General features: G+C 47.5%; 1 protein-coding gene across 2 annotated transcripts in view; it reads right to left on the bottom strand.

Annotated features, from left to right (window-relative positions):
• Positions 1-21,185, bottom strand: part of Smoc2 (SPARC related modular calcium binding 2) — a 103,191-nt gene that overhangs the window by 51,349 nt on the left and 30,657 nt on the right. For both annotated transcript variants that reach the window (XM_051205999.1, XM_051206000.1), the window contains exons 2-4: positions 17,500-17,671; positions 7,975-8,081; positions 6,884-6,983 (exon numbers count right to left, since the gene is read on the bottom strand). In XM_051205999.1, the coding sequence (XP_051061956.1) occupies positions 6,884-6,983; positions 7,975-8,081; positions 17,500-17,671 (379 nt within the window). The remainder of the gene's footprint in view (positions 1-6,883; positions 6,984-7,974; positions 8,082-17,499; positions 17,672-21,185) is intronic.

Below are 21,185 nucleotides of genomic sequence, written 5' to 3' on the forward strand. Positions count from 1 at the left end.
TAATAAGTTCAAAGTGCATTCTCATGTTCCAATTAAATTATACACATCACCTGGCACCCCATGGGGGGGGGACTGTCACCCAAAGCGGTAGCCCTGTAAGAAAAGGAAAGTCCCCGGTTCTGAGGCTCTGTGGATAAGTGTGGAAGACCTTTACACATGACAATATATTGCAAACAAAAAGCAGTCACAGTCTCCTTGTCAGCACTCACCACCATGATGAGTGTTGGTGCCAAGAGTCACAGACTAAAGAAAACCAAACCCTAGGCTTCAACTTGAGTCTGATTATAAGAAAGAAAACCGTAGACTTGTCTTTTATAGAGGGACACAGGCCACTGAAAGGCCTAAGGAGTGTGAAGCTCTTGGGACAGTGAGGGACACGGACTGAGGACTGCTTGCTGCAGGTGCCTAGACTTGCTTCCCTTCTCTGTCTGTGAGAGCCACCCATTCACTACACTTCCCATTTGCTGCTTTGTGAAAAAAGGTGTTGATGCTTCAGTGTGGACAGAACTCTCACGAATATGAGGCAGTGTTCCTTTTTGCTTCCAATGCACAGAAACCGAGTCAGATACCAACTTCTCCCACATCGCCACCTGCTCAACGTATCAGGAAAAAAGCTCTGGTCAGAGCTGAGGCTAACACAGTTACCCTTGGCAAAGATGCCTTCCCTTGTGACCTGTTTTTTTTTTTTTTTTTGCAGTCATGAATATGACACCGGAAGAGAGATCACTTTTCTATTAAAGGCAAAGACAACTTTGGGCTGTTTCTGTTGCTGGCATTTCTTGAAAAGCAGGGTGATGTGTTGGAAGACACAAAAGCAACTGATTTGGGGGCTCCTGGAAGGCAAGAGACAGCTCTGTATGTCCTGCCCTTTCCAGGTGCTGTCTGAGAAGCTGTAGTTCACAACCCAGGAGACCAGAAGGGCACCTGGCTCCTATGGCGCCTTGAAACGCAGCCTGCACAGAGGGAATCACTTCGGCAACTCATACCCACTGTACAGAGAGAATCAACACCATGGGTGAGCACACACAGTGCACTCACAGTCATGTGCTCTGGGGCTGACCCAGGAGTATAGACCAGTCCTCTGCTCTCCTCATCTCATGCTTCAGGAGACTCAAGTGAGAAATGAAGAGATTGTGTTTGTTTTAAGGTTTGATGTCTATCTCCAGAAGTCCCCAGGTGTTGTTCTTTACACAAAGTGATAGAAACTAGGACTGCTTACTTATAAAAGGTCTCTTAACTTTTTTTTTTCAGAGAGTTTATTAGAATACATAGGAGAAACCCCAGTGTGGGCTATGTATGGAGAAGGGAAGTTCACCAGTGTTCTGTTAAATTAATTTTACAAACACTACAATAGCTGAAGCTGGGGACCATGGATGTCCTTCCATCCCCCATCAGGGGACTGTCTTACTCTTTATCAACTTGGTAAAAGAGTATCTGGTCCAACCCAAGACTCTTTGCAGTGTATCCCTGGGTCTTCCACTCCTGAAGTAAAATACTCTGGGCCAAGAAAACAGATTGTATCAGCAGAGATGGACGTGAGAAGATTCCAGAAGAGACCACAAACCTGCACAGGCCTGTCAGAATGACCACGAAATTGCAAGTCACAAAAATCCTTTAGTAAACAGACGGAGTAGGCGGTGGCTGTCTGTTCCCCTAGCACCTTTGGTGTGGTTCTGTCTTGTTGGACAAGATCTCTGGCCCTCTCCTGAAGCAACTGCCTGACAAAGGCTCCAGAGCCCCTTCCTTGGTGTGGTCACCAAGCGATACAATGTCTCCACGCACAAACGATACATTGTTACCACATGCAAGTGATACAACGTTGCCTCGTACAAGCGATACAATGTTGCCACATAAAAACGATACAATGATGCCGCATACAAGTGATACAATGTTACCACATACAGGCGATACAATGTTACCGCATACAAGCCTGTGCTGTTTCTGTACCTCTCATGAGAATGGAAATATGAAGCCTACTTCAAAGGCTGAGCTCTGACCAAGGCCCAAGTAGAGACTCTCAGGAAATAGTGATGCTAAAAGTCCTCCCATGGGGAGATGTATGGAAGGCTATTGCACTCAGTGCTCTAAGAGAACACCTAACACCTGAGGTCAGTTCTAAGCACTCACACCAGGCAGCTCACAAACTACTTGCAACCCCAGCTCCAAGGGATCTCATGGCACCCTCTGTCCTCTGCCACCATCTGCAAATGTGTGCACATAAACACACAGGCACACACACATACACATAATAAAGATAGTAATAAATCCCTTTTAAATCTTTTCGTGAAGGGCCAGCCTGCTAGGAATGAGCTCTCAGCTGATGCTTAGGGTGGAGAGGTGAGATTAAAACCCGAAGCTGTTTCCAAATTACAGATTTAGCCAGCTACACACACACCCTCCTCAGAGGGAAAATTCTTTGTTTTTAACATCGGAATCTATGCCAAGTCGGGCCGGTCTTTTAAAGGGAGCAGGAGGAGGAGGGAGGTATAGGATGAAAAGACTAGCTGAATGCACACAGTCATCTGGACGTCCTATTCCCTTCAGCAGAACAGGACACAAGGAAAGGGGGGTGGGGGTGTAGGCTTTGCCATTTTTCTTGGACATTTCTGGTGCGTTGGCTGCAGACCAGGGGCTGTGTGAGTCTGCAGGCTTCCTCCTGAGGGCACCCACTCTCAGGAGGGGAGACAGGACGTCACCTGGGAACAGCTGGGGCACCTGTAAAAGCACCTTTTGTTTTCAACCCTGTCACACCACTCTTCCTTGAAGTTACCCCACCACCACCCAAAAGTCTTTCTGCAGGCCCCCCCTTTCTGTACTTACCTTCAGGCAGACATAATCCAGAAGGCATCAGAGTCAATAGCACTTGGGAATGAGGCCCTCTGCTACACCTGCCAAGCCGCCCTTAGTTATGAGGATCACCCCCCTCTGTGGTGCGTTTCTGAATTTTACTGGACAGAGCTAAGGGCATCCTGTATGTGCCTGTGGTGCTTGTTCACAGCTGGCCCAGGCTCCAGGCTATGCCAGTGTCTGCCAAGCGCCACTCACTACCAGCTCCCCGGTGGCCAGTGCTTGGCAATAGCTGCAATAACAGTGAACTGTGAGTGGGCTTCTTGAAAAACAAGTCTAGACAGGAGGACTACAAGAACTGGGCGAGCACTGCCCTGTGGTGAGACAGAGCCCACAGGCTCAGGAATGCCCACTGAGGAATAAGACAGAGCGAGCTAGGAGGAAAAGGTTAAAGCTGGCTTAACCTCCCCAAAGCCCTGTCCCCCACACCCAGGCCTCCACCCAGGAATCAGGATAGGGAGGTCACTGGTTGAAGGCCACTTGTTAGCGCCAACAGTGGCCATCAAGGGAGGTTGGCAAGGTGGAAGCTGACTCTTTCATATTCATTTAAAAAGAGGAATTAGGCCATTTCCGTCTTGATCCCTCAAGACAATTGTGAATCGGCATTCAAAATATAAACAGAAATGTTCAAGGAGATTGGATCTGGAAGCAACTAACACCTAAGCTACTCAGGGATACCTGTGAGGGATTGCTTTTTTGATCAGAGTTTTTGAAATGGGAAGGTACATCCCACATGTAGATCTCACCTTCCTAAAAGGTGGACCTTTTGCCTCATTGCCTTTCGGTTGCTGAGCCACTGTTGCTACATTCCTTTGTAGATGCCAGAACCCAACTTCCAACATATCTGAAGGCCAGTGATGGCCCAGGAAATCTCCAGGCCTTTGGCACCACATTGGACCTGTGGAGCCATCCAGCCTCACAGACTGATCAGCTACTCGGGTCTGAAGACAGCCACTGTGGGACTACCCAGATCGTATAAGGTAAACCAATCTGATAAGCCCCTCCTGCTCTATGTCCATCCTGTCAGTCTGTCCCCTGTGGTCACTACAGGACACCTCCAGGCTAGAGGTTTTGTCTGCTCAGAGTTGTAAATCCCCTGCCCTGTGTTGTGTTTTCCTGTGGCTTCTCTGACTCACGCAGATGTCGGCACCATGGCACCAGTGAAGGAGACGGGGTGTATCTGTCTGCACTGCTGTTTATCCTGTGTGACTCTAGCACTCTGCGGTGCTTTATCCTACAGACACCAACAGACCCAGTCCCCCGGGTTTGGTATTTACAGCATTGGTGTCTCAGGGCTGCCACACATCTGCAGCATGCATCTGTGTTTCTCCAGGGTCCATCCCAGAAGGAAAGAGCAGGACCCTAAGTGACTGGCATACACAGCGCTTGGGTGGTTCCCTGTCTGTCCTTACCAGCTCACCACGGAGTCACCTGCTGTGTTTCTGTCTCCAGGCCCCTGTTCTGAGAGTCTTCCTGGGATTCTAACCCGAGCTGCCCTGCACTAAGACATAAGGACACTTTCCTCTAGAAAATGCCTCTGCTTTGACTGCTTTGGAACTGAGGTATTCTGCATCCGAGGCTTCTAACATACAATTGTTCATGCCTCACCCATGTCTCTCTTGTGCAACTAAGGGTAGAAGGACTTGAGGAAGGGTTCTGCTCCATGCCACTGGATACAGACCTACAAGTGATACCCAATCCTATTCCTACCTGTTTGCTACAGTGCATCTTAACATATGGCCCTAATAAGCACACAGACACAAATTCATATACACACATACATATATGTATACACATACGTACACACACACATACACCCAATGTAAACATGCACATACATGCATCTACACACATACACATACACACTTTATAACAGAAATTTACTGTCTTCTACTCATTTTTAATCTCATTTGGCTTCCAGTTTTATAGAGCCTATATGGTGAATTTGGTGTGAATTTGAAGGCAGAAGATAAGTACTGGATTCTGAAGTTCTACCTGATTTTAACAGATGATTTCTAACTGGAGGACAGTATGAACCATTCGTCTGCTGGCTGCTGATGTGGTGGGCATATCCAAAGCACAAGCTCCCTGCAGTGTGCAGGTGAAGCCAGGACCATCTAGCCTACTGTGAGTCCCAGACCAAAGTAAAGTGACAACTACTCCATCAGGCTGTGCCATCATGTAAGAAGGAGTCCATTGTATTATACGCAGATGCATTGTTAATTCTGTCTCTGTGGGCTGAGCATGGGATGCTCAATTCTCCCACAGCCCTCCCTTAAATTTCAAAACCCCTTAGTTGTTCATTGCAGCCCAATAATGTCTCCAGAAACGTTAAAGAAATAATTCCAGCTCAGTCATTCCCATGGGTTTGCAGAATGAAAGTCTCGCACATTGCTCTGAGGGGCCCACGGATTCACCAGTCATTAACCAACCTGGTGGGAAAGGGCTTCAGCCTCACTATGGAGGAATGGAAGAGCCAGTTAAACATGAGGCACACAAAGTACCCTCTCAAAGTGGGCAGCTATCCCAAAGAGCCCTGCATTTGTTTGTTTGTTGGGACAAAGTCTTCATACGTAGTCCAGGCTGGCCTAGGACTCATCATTCTCCTACCTCTTTCTCCAGAGAGCTAGGTTTACAGGTGGGGACCACTACACTGAGCTGAAACTTTTTACCTAATCCCTTTGCTTCCTACCCAAGAACTACACTGGGCTTTTAAGCAAAGGGCCAGGCTACTCCCTCCTCTGCAATGTCAGTGTAAACAATGAGCATGGCGTGTTTGCATGCAGTCACACACACACTATTCCAGAAGCAAGGGCTGTTCCAGCAGTATGCAATACCTCAGCAAGCTTACACGCCACTTTTAAGTGAGCTGTTTCACGGAGAACTCAGCTTTCCTGACAACATGGCTAGCATCATGGATATCGCCATGTTCTTTGCCTTCTCCTATGAGAGCAGGGTCCGTGCAAAACACGGACTCAGGTGAAAACAGAGCTACGTGAGATGGCATTCACACCAAGACCCACGTGGCGCTACCCATTTCTACTTCATATGTTTTCCTCCACACATTTGTACAGGAACTATTCAACGTAAACAATAGCTCGAAGTGGGGGGGGGGACTAGCACTTTATAGGCTCCAATGGCAAAACAGCCTTGAAATAAACGCATTTCAGCACGACACACCTCACATGGGTTTGTTTAATAGATGAATGGTCATCGAAATATAGGATTTGTCACATGGTACTAAGGCCACGGGAATGAGCTCTGACCTGTGCCCAGTCCCTCTGCCTGGGTCACAATAACAAACAGAATCTCGACAGCCAGTGCCTGCCCTTAAATAGAAATTGAATCTGACGGTAACTCCAAACACTAACATTTCAACCCTTAAAAACGACAGACTTGTTTTACGTTGCTAGCCACTGATACGTTTGCCTTTTCGTATTACAGCCCAGAAACTTAGATGACAAGATCATTCGGTTTCATAAGATACTCTCCCCGGCAAGTTAGTCAGGCCCGGGCTGGAGATTGTTTTCGCATAAAAATGATCTGAATCATTTATAACCTTTTTTGGTAAAAATATTAATGGAAAAGGGACCATTTTATAGACTGGGCCTGCCAGACTTGTTACTTTCAGTACATCAAGCTCCCGTCTGAGTAATAAAATATCACACATAAACGTCTGGAAACTGAACTGTGAGGAATGATCCACTTTCTCTTTGAAAACCCATGTATATAAAAGCGGGATCTTTTTGCTTTTTTTGGCCAAAGAAAACAATGGGTCATTCAAGCCGGTGACTCGAGCCTCTGCGGTTATATTTTCAAATGACTCAAGCCCAGTGTGTCCCTGGGGTGAGCTGTCCCCTGCACAGCAGGTAGACAATAGTCCCTGGTTGTTTTCTTCAGGTCTACATGGGATGATGTGTCCAGTGAGCTCACCCCCACTCTCTAAATGTCCTTTTGATTTGTGAATAAATATAACTGGCACGACCAAGGGAAACAGAAAATAATTTTCTGTGGAGCCAACGTTAGTGAGACCTACCAGGGCACCTGGGTGTCTTGTGGGCCACAGCGGTGCCGCTGATGGGCCTTCCGTTTGGTGTCACGCACCAACAGTAACCCGTGTAGCTGTGACACTGGACCTGCAGAGACAAGACAGGAAGGTGAGCTAACCACAGACACTCCCCTGCAGAGTCACCTCAGAGGCCTTGGGATGGCTGCTGTGAGGCTTGGGTGATGCATTTGGATACTCAGTGGAAGGAAGCTGTATGGTGAGCCTCACCACAGAAGTGTGCAGGAGAAAAAGGGAACTGTACTTTCCTACATGAGAGCTGGGCCCCGGCTGCAAAGAACGTCAGGCCCTCTCCTCACACATGGAGGAGCCAGGAGGAGGTTCCCCAGCATCTCTCAGTGAGCCCATGGCTGACAAGTGTCCAGCAGTGAAGACCTATTTCTGCAGCATCTTCTAGGTCCCCCAGGGCCCTCTGTCTGACCCTCAGGTGACTACATCATAGGTGACATCCAGCAGTGCCAGCTCCTCCCCTCAGCTCCCCGATGTCACATGACTATGCTGAGACTGGTAGACTCACTACCCATGAGGTCATAGGTGTTGATGACAGAATACCTTTGCTGTCCCTAGAAACTACTATACTGGTGGTATACTGTAGGCAGCTCTCTCTCTCTCTCTCTCTCTCTCTCTCTCTGACCCTACCAACTCTGTCCTTCAGAACCAAGCTGTTTTTGACACCGGGTTTGTCCAGCATGACCACAGACAAGCCATGACTCGAGGTAGTCGAGGTAGCAACATTCCGGTGTGGACTCTGGAATGACCGAGCCGTGGAGCTCACGGGTGAGCTAAGCTGCAACCAGAGCCAGAGCTCAGCCAGTTGACCAGGGCTGGTGAGTCTCCATGAGAGTTTCCAATGCCGTTTCCATGCAGCACAAGAATGCATGTGACCTGCACCAGCTGGGCTCTCAAATCTTCCCTCACGTACCTGGTGACCCTGTGAGGCTCCTGAGCCCACCATCTCAGAACCAACAGCCCAAGCTCCTTCCCCTTCACCACCACCCTCCCCGCCGCAGTCCTTGGCACCTGGGCCACAACAACCCAGGCTTGTATCTATCAAGAGTCACCTGACTATAGGTGCCATCATCGTTGCATTCCGGGATAAACACTTGCTGGAATTCCTTCCGGGCCTGCTCCTGGGTATACTTCCTCTCAGCCACACACCTGGACACATCTGTGGGAAGACCAGGGCAGGAGGGGGAGACAAAGATGGCATTCTAAGAGGCAAGTACAAGCTGCCGAGGGTACTGCCTGACCCACAGGGCTGATAAGGACCGCCCTCTCAATCTCACAAGAGCTGGGAAGAAAAAGGTTCATTCCCCTCACTGTGTAGAAGGAAAATGGAGACTGGGAATACTCCCAGAATGTGTCTGTGGGGAGCAGGTAAGTCTGACTTCCTGGAAAAAAAAAGGCAGGATGAATCCAGATGTATACGGGAGCCCAGAAGACACAGTGTAACTCAAATCAGAGGTAACCAATTTAGAGGCAGGCAGGTGTTATGCCCTTCACTTCTTGGGACCTGACATCCTACGGTAGCCCAACACTTGGCAGACTCCCTCCAGAAGGAGTCAAGACTCATCTCTTTCCTCTGTATCTTGGTCTCTAGGACCTTAAAACCTGTACCAAACAGTCAGGGAAACATGATGATAAAAAGCTAAACATCCCACAGTGCATGTTAAAAAAAAAAATGAGGATGTCTCAGTGATTTATTTAGTGACAGGAAACATAAGAACTCCAGGGACTTGATGACTGATAAAAATAAGTAAATAAATAAACAGGTAAGTTTGAAAGTATCTAAGCAGGCTAGGCAAGGAGTTCAGGGGTAAAACAGTGCTTGTGTACATCAGGGCCTGGGATTAGTACCCCACGTGAATAAAAAGGTACATTTAAGGCCAGTAAAGGTACATGCCAACAAGCTTATTGACCTCAGTTCAATTCCAAGGACCCACATGTGGAAGGAAAAAAAAAACCACAAACCCAAAACAAGTCTCATAAGTTGTTCTCTGACCCCTATTTGTGTACTATGGCATGTACACACACACACACACACACACACACACACACACACACTAGGTGGATGGATGGATGGATGCATGGAAAGATAGACATACATGCAAATAAATATAAATAAGGTAATGTCATTTAAAATTTTTAAAGTACATTTGATTTCCCTCTAGGGGGGAAAAAAGCATGTATTTGCACGTGAACATTATAGCACAGATGAATTGAGTACTCAAATAAGGAGAGCGAAGGGTCCCCCCACCCCCCTTCTGTTGACCAGAACAGGACCTGACAGGCATCTGAGAACCACAGGTGAATTCCTGGCTCTTCTCCGATGCCAGCAAGGAGGTTTCGGGTGTGGATCTAACACTAACTGTGACCCATCTCACGATGCTGCAGAGAGGTGGAGCAAAGCTTGCTGAGGGCCGTCCAGACTTTGTCTGTGTGTCCGCTGTGTCACTGACACAACAGACACAGTTGTCATAGAGCTGCACATCTGAGAGGCACCCTGCACCTACTCTAGCCTCCAGCCTTCCTGGCCTCCGGCCCGGCATCTGGTGCTCCTGGTATACAGTTTAATGAGGTTGTGGAGACACCTGTGCCTGTGAAGGTCAGAGGTTACATTCTGTCTTCCACATCTCTACCTTTCAAACACGGTTTCTCTCTTTGAACAGATTTGTCTAGGCCAGCTGGCCAGAAAGCTCCAAGGAATTCCTCTCCCACCCCCGCCTCTCTCTGTCTTTCCCAAAGTAGGGATTATAAGCATACACTGCTATGTCTAGCTTTTATATGGGTACTGGGAAATAAACTCAGGTCCTCATGATTCTAAGAAATCCCTTTACTGAATGAGCATCTCTTTGGACCAGTACTTGGTTTCAACGCAGTCTGTGTTCACAGAGCAGAAACCACGGATTTGCTGGATCATTATTATTATTATTATTGAACAACCTGTGGTCTCTCTGTCTAAAAGGAAAATGATATGAGCTTTAGCTTGCAGGGTCTCGGCTAGGGAAAAGATAGAACCGTATGTTAATTCTTAATATTTGAGCCATCGTGGATCATTCCAGAAGAGTATAATTTTCTGAAATAATTTGTGGTCTTTGTCCTTGGCTTGTGTCCTTGGCTTGAACTTCTTTAAGGACTCTGTGTCACCTGTGTTCAATTCTCACTCTTGAAATTCTGTGTAATGGGATGCTCATTCCAAGTTCATGGCTGGCTTCCCCCAGGCTAGTTTATCATAGGAAAAATCAAAGCGTCAGATACCTACCACACCCTGATAGCCAAGGCCGTCTGTCTGCCATGCCTCACTGTCTGGACATTTCCTGTTAAGTCTGTTCAATGTCCCCACCACGGAGATCTATCCTCCTGTGGCATAATTTGTGGGGGACTTGCGGCCCAAAATGGCAGCATCTCCCGATTCTAAACAGTTATGCCCCTGATGTATACAGCTACACAGAAATCAAAATTTTATACGCCTTGAATATTATATTTTCCCAAACCTAAATCCTCAGTCAATTTTGAAAGAACAGAATATAAATATTATTTTATCAGAGTCTCATTGACTGGTGTTAAATTTATCTTACTGTTTTTTTACTTCTATATTATACTTACTACTTTAGGAAGTAAACAACTCTCCTATTTGGGGGCCTTGTTGAGATGGTTTACCCTGGGCCTTTTGTTTCTGTGAATATTAAATCCTCAAAACCTAAGCTAAGTAAATATGACTGTGGTACCACTGAACAGTACATAAAACATCTCTCCCTTTAGCCATTTTCCAGTTCAGATCAGTGGTATTTACTGCATTTCTGATGAGGGGAGACCACAGCACTCTGCAGCCTCCATCCTCTCCAGCTCCAAGGCATCGCTATCCCACTGGAAAGAATCTGGTGTGTCCAGTACATAGACACCTTCCACCCCAGTCCCTTCTCCATCTAGAGATTTTCCTACTCTGTACATTTTGTGTGAAGAGCCACACGCCCACACTTTCTCACAGCAAACCCCAGCTGCACGATGGACCAGGTGCCAGCGTTTGCTGATTGATTCACCCAGGCGTCCATTAGCACACACTGGCTGACCTCCCCCCCCCCATCCTTTGGTACCATGTACATGCCACACAGGACATCTGCAGGTCAGCTCTGAGTGCCTGCTTTCCTGTCCTCTGGGTTTAAGCGCAGGGGTAGAATTGCTGTGTCACAGTTGACTCTCTCGTTAGTGGAAGAGCTGCTGAGGGCTTCTACACTCCACCTTTACATTTGCCAATATTTATCTCTTCTCTCTTTCAAACTGCCCTGGCCATCTTAGTAAATACAACTGGTTTGGTACTTTTAAAACTATGGTTAATTTCTATGTCATAGGAAAACTCAATTTAATTAGGAATCCCAATCTTAAATGTTCTCACTAGGGCTGGAGAGATGGCTCAGAGGTTAAGATCAGTTCTCAGCACCCACATTGGGCAGCTCACAACCATGTAGAAATCCAGCTCCAGGGGATCCAACACTCTTGAAGAAAGGAGACCAGTTTTTCTTCACCCACCAGATCCTATACACTCTTTTCTGGCTTCCATTGGGAGTCACACACACACACACACCACAGCATATACACAGACACCCAAACAAAAATACATTCACACAGACATATACACATAAGAAAATTCCGATTAGATAAATATACTAATAATTTAACCACCTAATTTTATGTAGTTTACTTTTTACTAGAACAGAGAAAATACCTTTGGTGAAAATTTTAATTAGGCTTTTTGGAGACCTTTTGCTCTGACCCGAAAGAACCAAGACATTACAAATAAAATAGCAAGGCTCCACTAGCAATATCCAAACAGAAGTTTTTGATAAATTGTTGATTAATACTAATACATTTGGAAACAACTCCCCCCCCCCAAGTCTCAACTGGAGAGTAAAATAAAACCCAGTCGGGTCACATGACTGCTCGCATCTAAATTTATATTAGCCCAGAAACTGCGATGCTTGCTATGAAGAAGCAAATGGACAGAGGTTTGCTGTGGTTGTTTATGCTATTTTTTTTTTTTTTAAATAGGAAGCAAATAATTTTCCTTCTTGCTGAAACCACTCAGAAGAGAATCAAGCAGGCATTGGAAGAGATGGCTTCTACCAAGGAATCTCAGCGAGAGAGAGTTCCGGTAGAGTAGTGGAGGGGGGGGTACTTTCAGAAAGACAGCTCGTGGTCCTTCGGGGACCCTGTTCAGCAGAAGCAAGTGAAGAGCAACATTCCTAGGGCTCTGTTTACTCCTGCTCGTGCTGAGATGCTGCATGCCAAACTCCGAATAGTGCCCCCTGTCTTCGCTGGCTCTCAATCGCTACGGTCAACACTGTGAGCAAAAGCCACTTGGAAAGCAGAGGTTTTATTCAGTCCAACTTTGCGGGGTGGGGGGAGCCTGGGACTCAAGCAGGAGCCCGAGGGAAGAAACTCAAGCAGAAGCCTTGAGGAAAGCTGCTCACTGGTCTGCTCCACATGGCTCAACCTGCTTTCTTAGAGCACCCACAAAAAATGGAGACTTTTTTTCTCAACTAAGGTTCCTGTGTCAAAATGACAAAAACAAACAAACAAAAAACAAAAAACAACAACAACAAAAAACCCACCAAAGCTAAAAGAAACCAGGACAGCCTCTAACATGTCTTGCGCAGCTCCAACTCCTGTTGGAGATTGGTAAATGCCTCGGTGTCTCTAGAATGGGACAGGGCAGGCACACCAGTCTTGGAATTGGCTTGGCAGATCTGAGTCTATGGGCCACTAGGTTGTCATGGTTACTGCCATGGCTGGCCATATGAACTCTCTGGGGTCAGGAACAGCTTTCGCTGCTCTTCCCTGTGGCTGTGAGTAGTGGCCACAGAAATGACAGAGGACAGCCTGCCTTTGATGTTTACGGCTGGCCTCAAATAGAGGCATACACTGTGTTCCTAAGCTGCAATACTTACACTTTACCCGCATGTAATTTAAGGCCAGACTTGTGTGTGGCGGGGACAATACTTCAGTGACCCTTGGCTTGAAAGCAAACTTCCCATCTATACAATGGGGTGCTGTGTTGGGAACCAGAGGCAAGTCACTGTTGTTTCTAGAAGCAATCAGCTAAAACAGCTTTGTCCTGCGCTGGTAACAGCAGAACGGTTAGCCCGTTTAACTTCCTATGACTACAACAACGGGGGAAAAAATGTGATTATAGAATTAGAGAAACAGAAACAAAACTTTCGTCCTAAATTCACGAGCTATAGAAGAGTCTAGAAATAGGGAGCAGCGCATGCAGTCACCACTGTGAAAGGGCATGAAGGTAAGGGGTGAGTTAAAAGAGGGATGGTTTCTACAGCAGCGCATCTCTCCCACAAGAAACAATGTCACTGCCGGCCCATCAAAATGGGTGATGTCGTGCCGGGATCCCTCCAGAGGGAGAGCATGCTTGAGGACTTCAATTTCCCCGTGCAGGGGCCGCATCCTGAGATCACAGCGGAGCTGGAGCAGACAGGAAAGGCTGTCTCCTCCAGCTTGAGATCCCATGACTTTTGCCTGACAGTGCCTTGGCTTCTCAAGTCTATGGATTTGCAAGTGGGGCTGCAGCAAAGAGACCAACAGGCAGGGCTAGGGAATCCTAGGACAGAGCTGCTGTCCCCGAAGACTGTATATATCCCTGGGAACGAAGAAATGCAGGGCAGGTACTGGACAGAGAGAGAGAGAGAGAGCCACAGACTCTCATACCACACTCGGGAGCAAAGCTAAGCACACCCTCTCCCTCGCTGCACCCACACTGAATCCTGCGTGCTCACCCGTGTACACGTGTGCCTGCTCACACCTGCGCCTGTGTTCAGCGACACACACAAACACCTGCACACGTGTGCCCTCGCCCCTGCACTGAGCTCTCATTGAAAGCCGTTTTGCTGGGTGGAGTACAGATGGGCCCACCCATCTCGGCGGCAGTCAGAAGAACCATCCAAGCTATTCCTGTGGGTCAACACAGTCCCACGTGAGGCTGCTTTCTTCCTAGCCTGCCTCGGTGTCTCCTTTACCACCCACCAGGGGTTGTCTTCAAAGGTGGGGTCACGAGTGTGCCCAGAAAGTACTGGAACTAGTGACCCGGTTTCTAGTTTGCCAGTTGCCCATTAGTAGAAGTGTGTTAGAAGTATCTGAGGAAACCCTCAGATGGGGAGAACTCCTGGGGTTCACGCCTGTCTCAAAGGGAAACAGACATTTCTCCACTCCACTGTCAGAGGGTCCTGACTCCTGGACCTCCCCAGCTCTGGGCTCCCTGTCTTGAGGGGCTCAGAACAGCTGGGTGAGGGCTTAAGAGCCCATTTTTGATCTCTATTAGATAATGATGCTGAGGGCACTGTTGACCTGTCCTGGCAGTGAGAACTCCACAATCTCAGAACGAGGACAACATTTTACTCCTGTCATGGGGTCATCTGCCTGTGACCACCCTGTGAACTCAGGCACCTTAGGCTTTCCCAAAAGCCAAGGGGTTTGTCTCTCCTATGCCAAGGATCCTGGTACGGATGAGTGCTGGGCACAGGAGGACTGGGCTGAAAATCAAATATCTACATCTCTCTCTCTTACCCCACATGAGTCCGCGTCAAGCCATTGGTCTAGAGACCTTCAAGCGAGCTGTTTTCAGAAATCTAGTATAGCATTGTTCCCAGAAATCTCAAAATAATTCCAAGGTTTTTCCTAGCATGTGACCTTTTCCTTTATTTTCTCCCCTTCTTTTTTTCTTTTTTAACTCAGTTCCAGAGATTTTTGTTGAAAAGAAAAGCAGCCATATTGGTCTCAGATCAAAAGAAAAAATATTAATGTGTTTGCTGAGTTCTGAAAACACAAACTCCACAAATTTCTATGAAAACACGAGAAAAATCCATCCGTCTAAACCACTGCAATTCCAGTCGGGGTCAATGTCAAATCATGACATGAGACACGGACAACATTTTAATTCTATTTAATTAAATGTGGAATAAAGCATTTTAGTTGTTGTTTCCAAACCAGCACACGCAAACGAGACAGTCCCATGAATCTGTCACCCACAAAATATGTAAAAAAAAAAAAATAGCCTCAAAATACAGATGCCAATTATAGTGGGATGCTCCACAGTGTGGCCAGCTTCCACGCCAGCAGAACACAAGGAAAGGCGGGTGGACACTGTACTTCGTGAAGGGCAATAAATAAAGGAGATCTTGATCTCCTGCCTCTTCATCTAGCTCAGGGGAGCGAGGCTCGAATGGGTCTTGTAGAGCCCATGAATTTTGTTGTCTTTGAAAAGGGAGAGAAATTGACAGTCTTGGTACAGTTCACTCTGTGGCATCCAATGCTGTGCCTGGGTCTCTGACATGGGGCCCATTCCCATAAGCCATTTCTCCCATGACTGACATACAGGTTCACATACCGGGGACTTCAGGGACCTGGTCAGCAACACCTGGTGGTGTAAGCCACCCTAGGCAAAGATCCCAGATCCTGTGCTAATTCCTTACTCCTACTATGAGCCAGGTACTAGGTGAAGGTCTACCCCAGCAGATAAAATTCACTCACCACAGACAGGAGCAAATCTTAGGGTCTCACCTATAGCCCAGTGTGCCAGAGACATGTGATGTCCGCCTGTCTTTAAGAATACATGTGTGGAGGGTACCCTCTCCTCCAGGTCTGGATTTTCTGCCTGGGCTGGCTGCAGCCCTAACATAAACACAACTCAGAAGGCTGCTAGAGTCTGTGGTATTTTTGTTGTAATCCTTTCTATTTAAGTTAAACTTACTTTGGAGAGGTGTCACATCTGACTGCTTCTCCCATTATGTTTTTAGAGGTCTCAAGTTTACACACATAAAATTTCCCCTGAGGAAATTAAAACTAATATTCAGTTTACTACAAGCTAAATGTCCAGAGATGAACAGCAGTAGTACAAAATAATAATATGAAATGTCAGGTGGATGAGAGTCAATAAGCTGATATTGAGGGTTTTGTTTAGGGGCTGGATGTTTAGGGATGAATAAAGAATGCCATTTGTGCTGGTCGACAGCGGCACACACTTTTAATCCCAACACTCTGAGGCAGAGGCAGGTGGACCTCTGAGTTCAAGGCCAGCCTGGTCTACAGAGCTAGTTCCAGAACAGCCAGAGCTACACAGAGAAACCCTGTCTCAAAAAAAAAAAAAAATAGTTATTTGCAAATGACATTTTTTCTAAATGTTCTCTTTCCCTCATAACCACTAAGGAAGGCAGATGGTCACCACTGGGCTATTTTGTAGTACTGGATATTTTGTTGTAGAGCTGGGTATTTGTTTTGTTTCAATGAAACGGGGGTCTCCCCATGCAGCCGTATTGGCCTTGAATTCAAGGTGTCCTCATCACCCTCCCAAGATGAAGGACTTATGATCGTGAGCTACCATGGCTAGTTTCAGTTGTGGGCACTGAACCCAGGGTTTCATTCATGCTAGGCAAGCATGCTGCCCCTGAGCTACCCCAGCCCCCCACCCCCACAGCCCATCTCAATAAGTAGCCCCGCCCGGCAAGACCTGACCTCAGGATTCTCCTGCCTCAGCTTCCCAAGTGCTGGGATTGCAGGTGTGCCCTGCCATAGCTGGCCCAAATGGAGGCATCTGAGCTCCTCAGCGGGGGAGTTAGTTCTCTGAGCTACGGGATAGTCAGTCTGTCTGCATCACCTGCAACAGCGACCCAGGTCTGTCCTACTACAACTATGGACCTGTGTCTGCAAGGGTAAACAATTCGGCAACTTGGTTAATTGCAGGCAGAGGCGTGGCCCCGGTGGCACTTGATGTGGTCAGGCTGTTTAGATGGGAAGATTGTCGGGGTTAATGGTTCATCAACACACATCTTCTCAAGGCCAGTTTAGTCTGTGTGGTCTTCTTTCCCAGAGATTTAGAGAAAGTAAATCCCCTTTGAAAGCACTGTGTGTGCTTGCCGCTAAAGCAGAACCCTTCATTACTGTGGGAAGCTTTTCCAGGCTTACTCTTAAGCCTCAACTCTGGATTGATCGACTTGCTAATCAGAAGGCGGACAAGCTCATTGGTAAAGTCTACTCCGAACTGACTGACAGGGAGTGAGCCTCGCTGGCTCGCTGAGAAAGGAGAGCTGATCATAATGTTAGAGGCACTGTGAGGGAAGAAGAAATCGACCAACCAACCTGAAGCACTGTGAGAAACTGGTCTCATGGCAACGTGAAACACTTTGGGAGCATTGGACAACCTGTAAAAGTAACTGCTTTGTGACTGGAGATAGTTCAGTTGGTAGAGTCCCTTGCCTGGCATGGAAGAGGTCCTTGTTTTCATCTCCAGCAGAGCATAAACCAGGTATGGCTGCCTTTAACCCCAGCTACTCTGGAGGTAGAAGGACAGGGGCCAGCCGTTCAAGACCAGCCTTTGCTACATAGTAAGTTCCAGGCTAACCTGGACTACATGAAACTCCCAAAAAAATATCACTACTTTGAAATTCATAGAAAAAAATTGCATGCTCTGAGAAATAGTTGCCAGTATGAAACTTCTGAGCTGTTAAGTGTGAGAACAGGTCCATTGTTCACGACCTCTGCACACACACCGACCCTCTCTTCTGGCCATGGCCGTCACTGCTCACCTTTGCAATTCCCACGGTGGGCGATCTCCAGCTGTGGGTCTTTGCACTTGGCTCTCTGGAACTCGCATCGGGACAGGAAGGTCCTCCCGTCGGAGGCACAGAGAGGCTTCTGGGAGGAGCTTGAGCAGTCCAGGCTACAGTCTCTGTCTTTGTCTTGGTCGACCCTCAAGAACTTGTGGGGAGAAAAAGAAGCAAGAGAAATTTAAAAAACAAAAACAAAAAACAAAAACCTCTTGTTGAGCAGAAGACAGTGGGCTCCTCGGGAACCCAGAACAGTCAGTGAACAGGCTCCAAAGAAACAGTCACTCTGAGCTCACACCTGCCAGGAACAGCAAGTGCATTGCCCATTCCACAAGTAGGCGATCCCAGGCCACAAGTTCATATCCTAGGTCTGATGGGGAAAACATTCGCAGCTCTATATAACCAGACAGTGCTCTCCCAATGGCTCCCCTTAGGAGCCTGTAGACGGAGGAAGGGGCTCACCTACCCGCCAAGCTCTTAAGAACCTACACACGGCGAAACTCCCAAACTGGCTCCTTCCCTACCCACACTCCTGCCAGAAGCTATACTTCAGCATGCTTGTCACAGTTTGTAAGAGTTTTCTTACATGGCTTCCTGTCCAGGCTGCTATTTTGAGGGTAGGGTTGGTAGGGGGTTATCACAGAAGGTTTCTATGTCCTTCTTTCTCAACTGTGAGTCTGCGGTCATCCAGACCACTGCAGAAGTAGCTGGTTTACCCTTTACAGGGGAGCACAGACTGCGGACTTCAACATGGCACACACCACAGACCTCATAAATTGGACTTGAGTTTTTTTGTTTTGTTTTCTTTCTTTTCTTTCTTTCCTCTCTTCTCTTCTCTTCTCTTCTTCTTCCTCTCCTTCTCCTTGTTCTTCTTGGGTGGGGGAATCACAAGAGTGTGGGGAACAGACTCTGGAAGGACTAGAAGTGAGTGTGATCAGAGTACATTATGTGAAAATCCCCAAATAATCAATAAAAATATTATGTTGGAGGGAATAAAAAGAATCTATGGATGCCACTGCTGCTGCTGCTGCTGCTATCCCCTTTACTAATTCACTAGAGGTCAACGTCTTCTCATACTTCCGGAAGTCACTAACGTCAGATGTTATGCCCTGATGCCTCAAACTTGCCGTGGAGTCAGGGGTAGCCTAGAACTCCTAATTCTCCCACCGCCACCTTCCAAGTTCTCTCTTCACTGGGGTGAACCACTACGCTATGTTCTTTCTGTGATTTTAATTCTTGTGTTTTGAAAGTCATTGTTTTCCAAAAGTGGTCTGCTGAATGAATGCTTGAACCCACGGTTGAGAAGCTGCTGCATCCCTGTGAAACGCTTTGGACTCCCTTTCTCTCCCCCCGCCAGGAAGAATGGGGGTCTAAAGAGCCGCACTTCCTTACAAGATCTCACAAGAGTAGTAGCGCTGAGACCTTCTCTGTAGGGACCATGGAGGTCAACCCACAGAACCATTTTGCATGATGTAGTCCCCAAGGACAGATTGGCCAAGCTTTTGATCCTTCCTTTCCCCTTTCATGCCCTTGAATTCTCTTACGACTCCTAGGGAGATCTCAATCCAAATGCTTCTGGCCCTGCCCATTCTTCTTGGAGGAGGGGTCGAGCACCCTGGACAGCCCTCTTGCTTCCTATTCTCCCTGCCCACGGCCCTGTCCTGTGTGGCTGTACCTCGTGATAGATAGAAGAACAAATACCATGACTTCCCAATGACAGAGGAACTAGGAGCCAACACAGATCTGGGTCATGACTGCCAGGTATTCATGGAGCATTAGCAACACATTAAAAGGGAGAAAGGGATGGAATGCCCAGGAGGTCCACAGAAGAGAATACGCTGAAGGTCCACAGTGAGCTAGCTTTATTACATAGGTCAGGACAGCCTGCCTAGGGATGATGCTGCCCACAATGGGCTTGGTCCTGCTATATCAATTAATCACCAGAACGATTCCCCTCAGACAGACTCTGTCCTGGGGTGGCTAGACATATTAGATATGCCCACTTTTGGTACTATGACCTGATACTTCCTATCATTCTCTCAGCTTCTGGAACCCATGACTGGACTCAGGTACGGGTCAGGCTGTCCTTTAGAATAAGTGCCTTTGCTTACTTACTGTCAGCTCTCTTGGATGAAATTCAGTTCATCATCGCTACATGTTTGCGTTTGCAAGAGCCAGTGGGTAACCCCATTATCCTAAATTCCTCCTAATAAGATACCATATGGCTGTTGTTACTTCAACACAACAGTTGTCTTTGGCGATAAGGAAATCGCCTTCCTCAGCATTTGGTCGTCGTTACTCTTTGGAGTCAGGAGCGGCGTGTCTGCAAACCCACTGTGCAGTCCTGAGACAGAGCTGGTCTTCAGAGAGACCTGTTCTGCCTAAGGTAGGTCTCTTCAGTGCGAGGTGTCTGTGGAAGGTTCCACGGGCCATGAGCACTGTCTTCGGTGATAACTGAGAAGCGGTTTCTTACCCAAGACCCCGGGAGGAAACAAGAAAAGTGAGGATCAATCAAACAGGAACAACTCCCATTCCAGGCCACAGGTCTGGGCCATCAGACGGCCGTGGGATACGAAAGAACCCTCCTCAAAGACTCAGCAAGTCAGTGTTTAGCCCTTCAACTAGAAATCACTGGGGGATGACATTTCCCCCTTACGGCACTGGCCCCACGTTGGTGCTCAACACTAGTTCATTGCCTGAAGAGCCATGCCAGTGTGGAAGGGAGAATGCCAGAGGCAAGAAGAGGTGTTTGGGAAACTGATGCAGGATTCCACAGTATTGCTTTGGAGCCTGTCCTGGAACCCACCCTGTAGACCAGGCTGGACTCGAACTCACAGAGATTCCAGGGCCTCTGCCTCCCCATCACTGGAATTAAAGGCATGTGCCACCAATGTTCTGGTCCTATCTCTATTTAGACTAAAAGCTCATGGCTGTACCCTAAAGATGACCTCAGAGTCATTAGACCCTTCACCTATTCCTCATCTCAGTGTGGCCATATTAAAAATGTCTTGTTCTTTCATTGGTATTTGAGATGGATGGATGACCAAGCCCAACAGGTCGGGGATGCTGGAAACAGGGCTTTTGCCCTAAAACTTCCAGTTATAAGTGAGAAAAAAACCCTAATGACCACACAAATTGCAAGAATCCATGAGTAAGATGGTGATCTAAGAAAGTATCACCTCTCTTCCCTGATCCCCTATGCAAGGAACATTTGAGAAGGAGCCATTTGTCAAATGCTCAAGGGTCAAGTGCTGATACCCTCCATATGGGGCATTGGTGGGAGCAGAGGCCTTGGCTCAATCAGCACAAGAAGGGAAAGCTCATAGGCCACCAGTAGATAGGTAGCGTTTCCAGTGGTCACTCAGCTGGTCAGCAAGGTCGCCAGACCAAAACTCGGGGCTGAGCCAGCCTCTTCCCTTTATCACAGTAGCATTTGCCAGGGCACCAGGCTGGGTCTTCCTCTTCCAAGAGGGCTCCTAAGTTCCTACTCAGGAATGATGCAGGAAGGCTATAGAGAAAGCCTCGGGTCTGGGATTGATTCCAACCCCTGCCTGGGAACTTCCTCAGACAGAACCTCCACTCTCCCTCACCTCGCTTTACATATGGGATGGGATTCTTGGAATATTTTTAGTTTTGTTTACACTGTGAGATGGATGGCCAGGTCA

Source organism: Phodopus roborovskii, unplaced genomic scaffold (assembly GCF_943737965.1).
Source record: "Phodopus roborovskii unplaced genomic scaffold, PHOROB, whole genome shotgun sequence".
NCBI classification, from domain to species: Eukaryota; Metazoa; Chordata; class Mammalia; order Rodentia; family Cricetidae; genus Phodopus; species Phodopus roborovskii.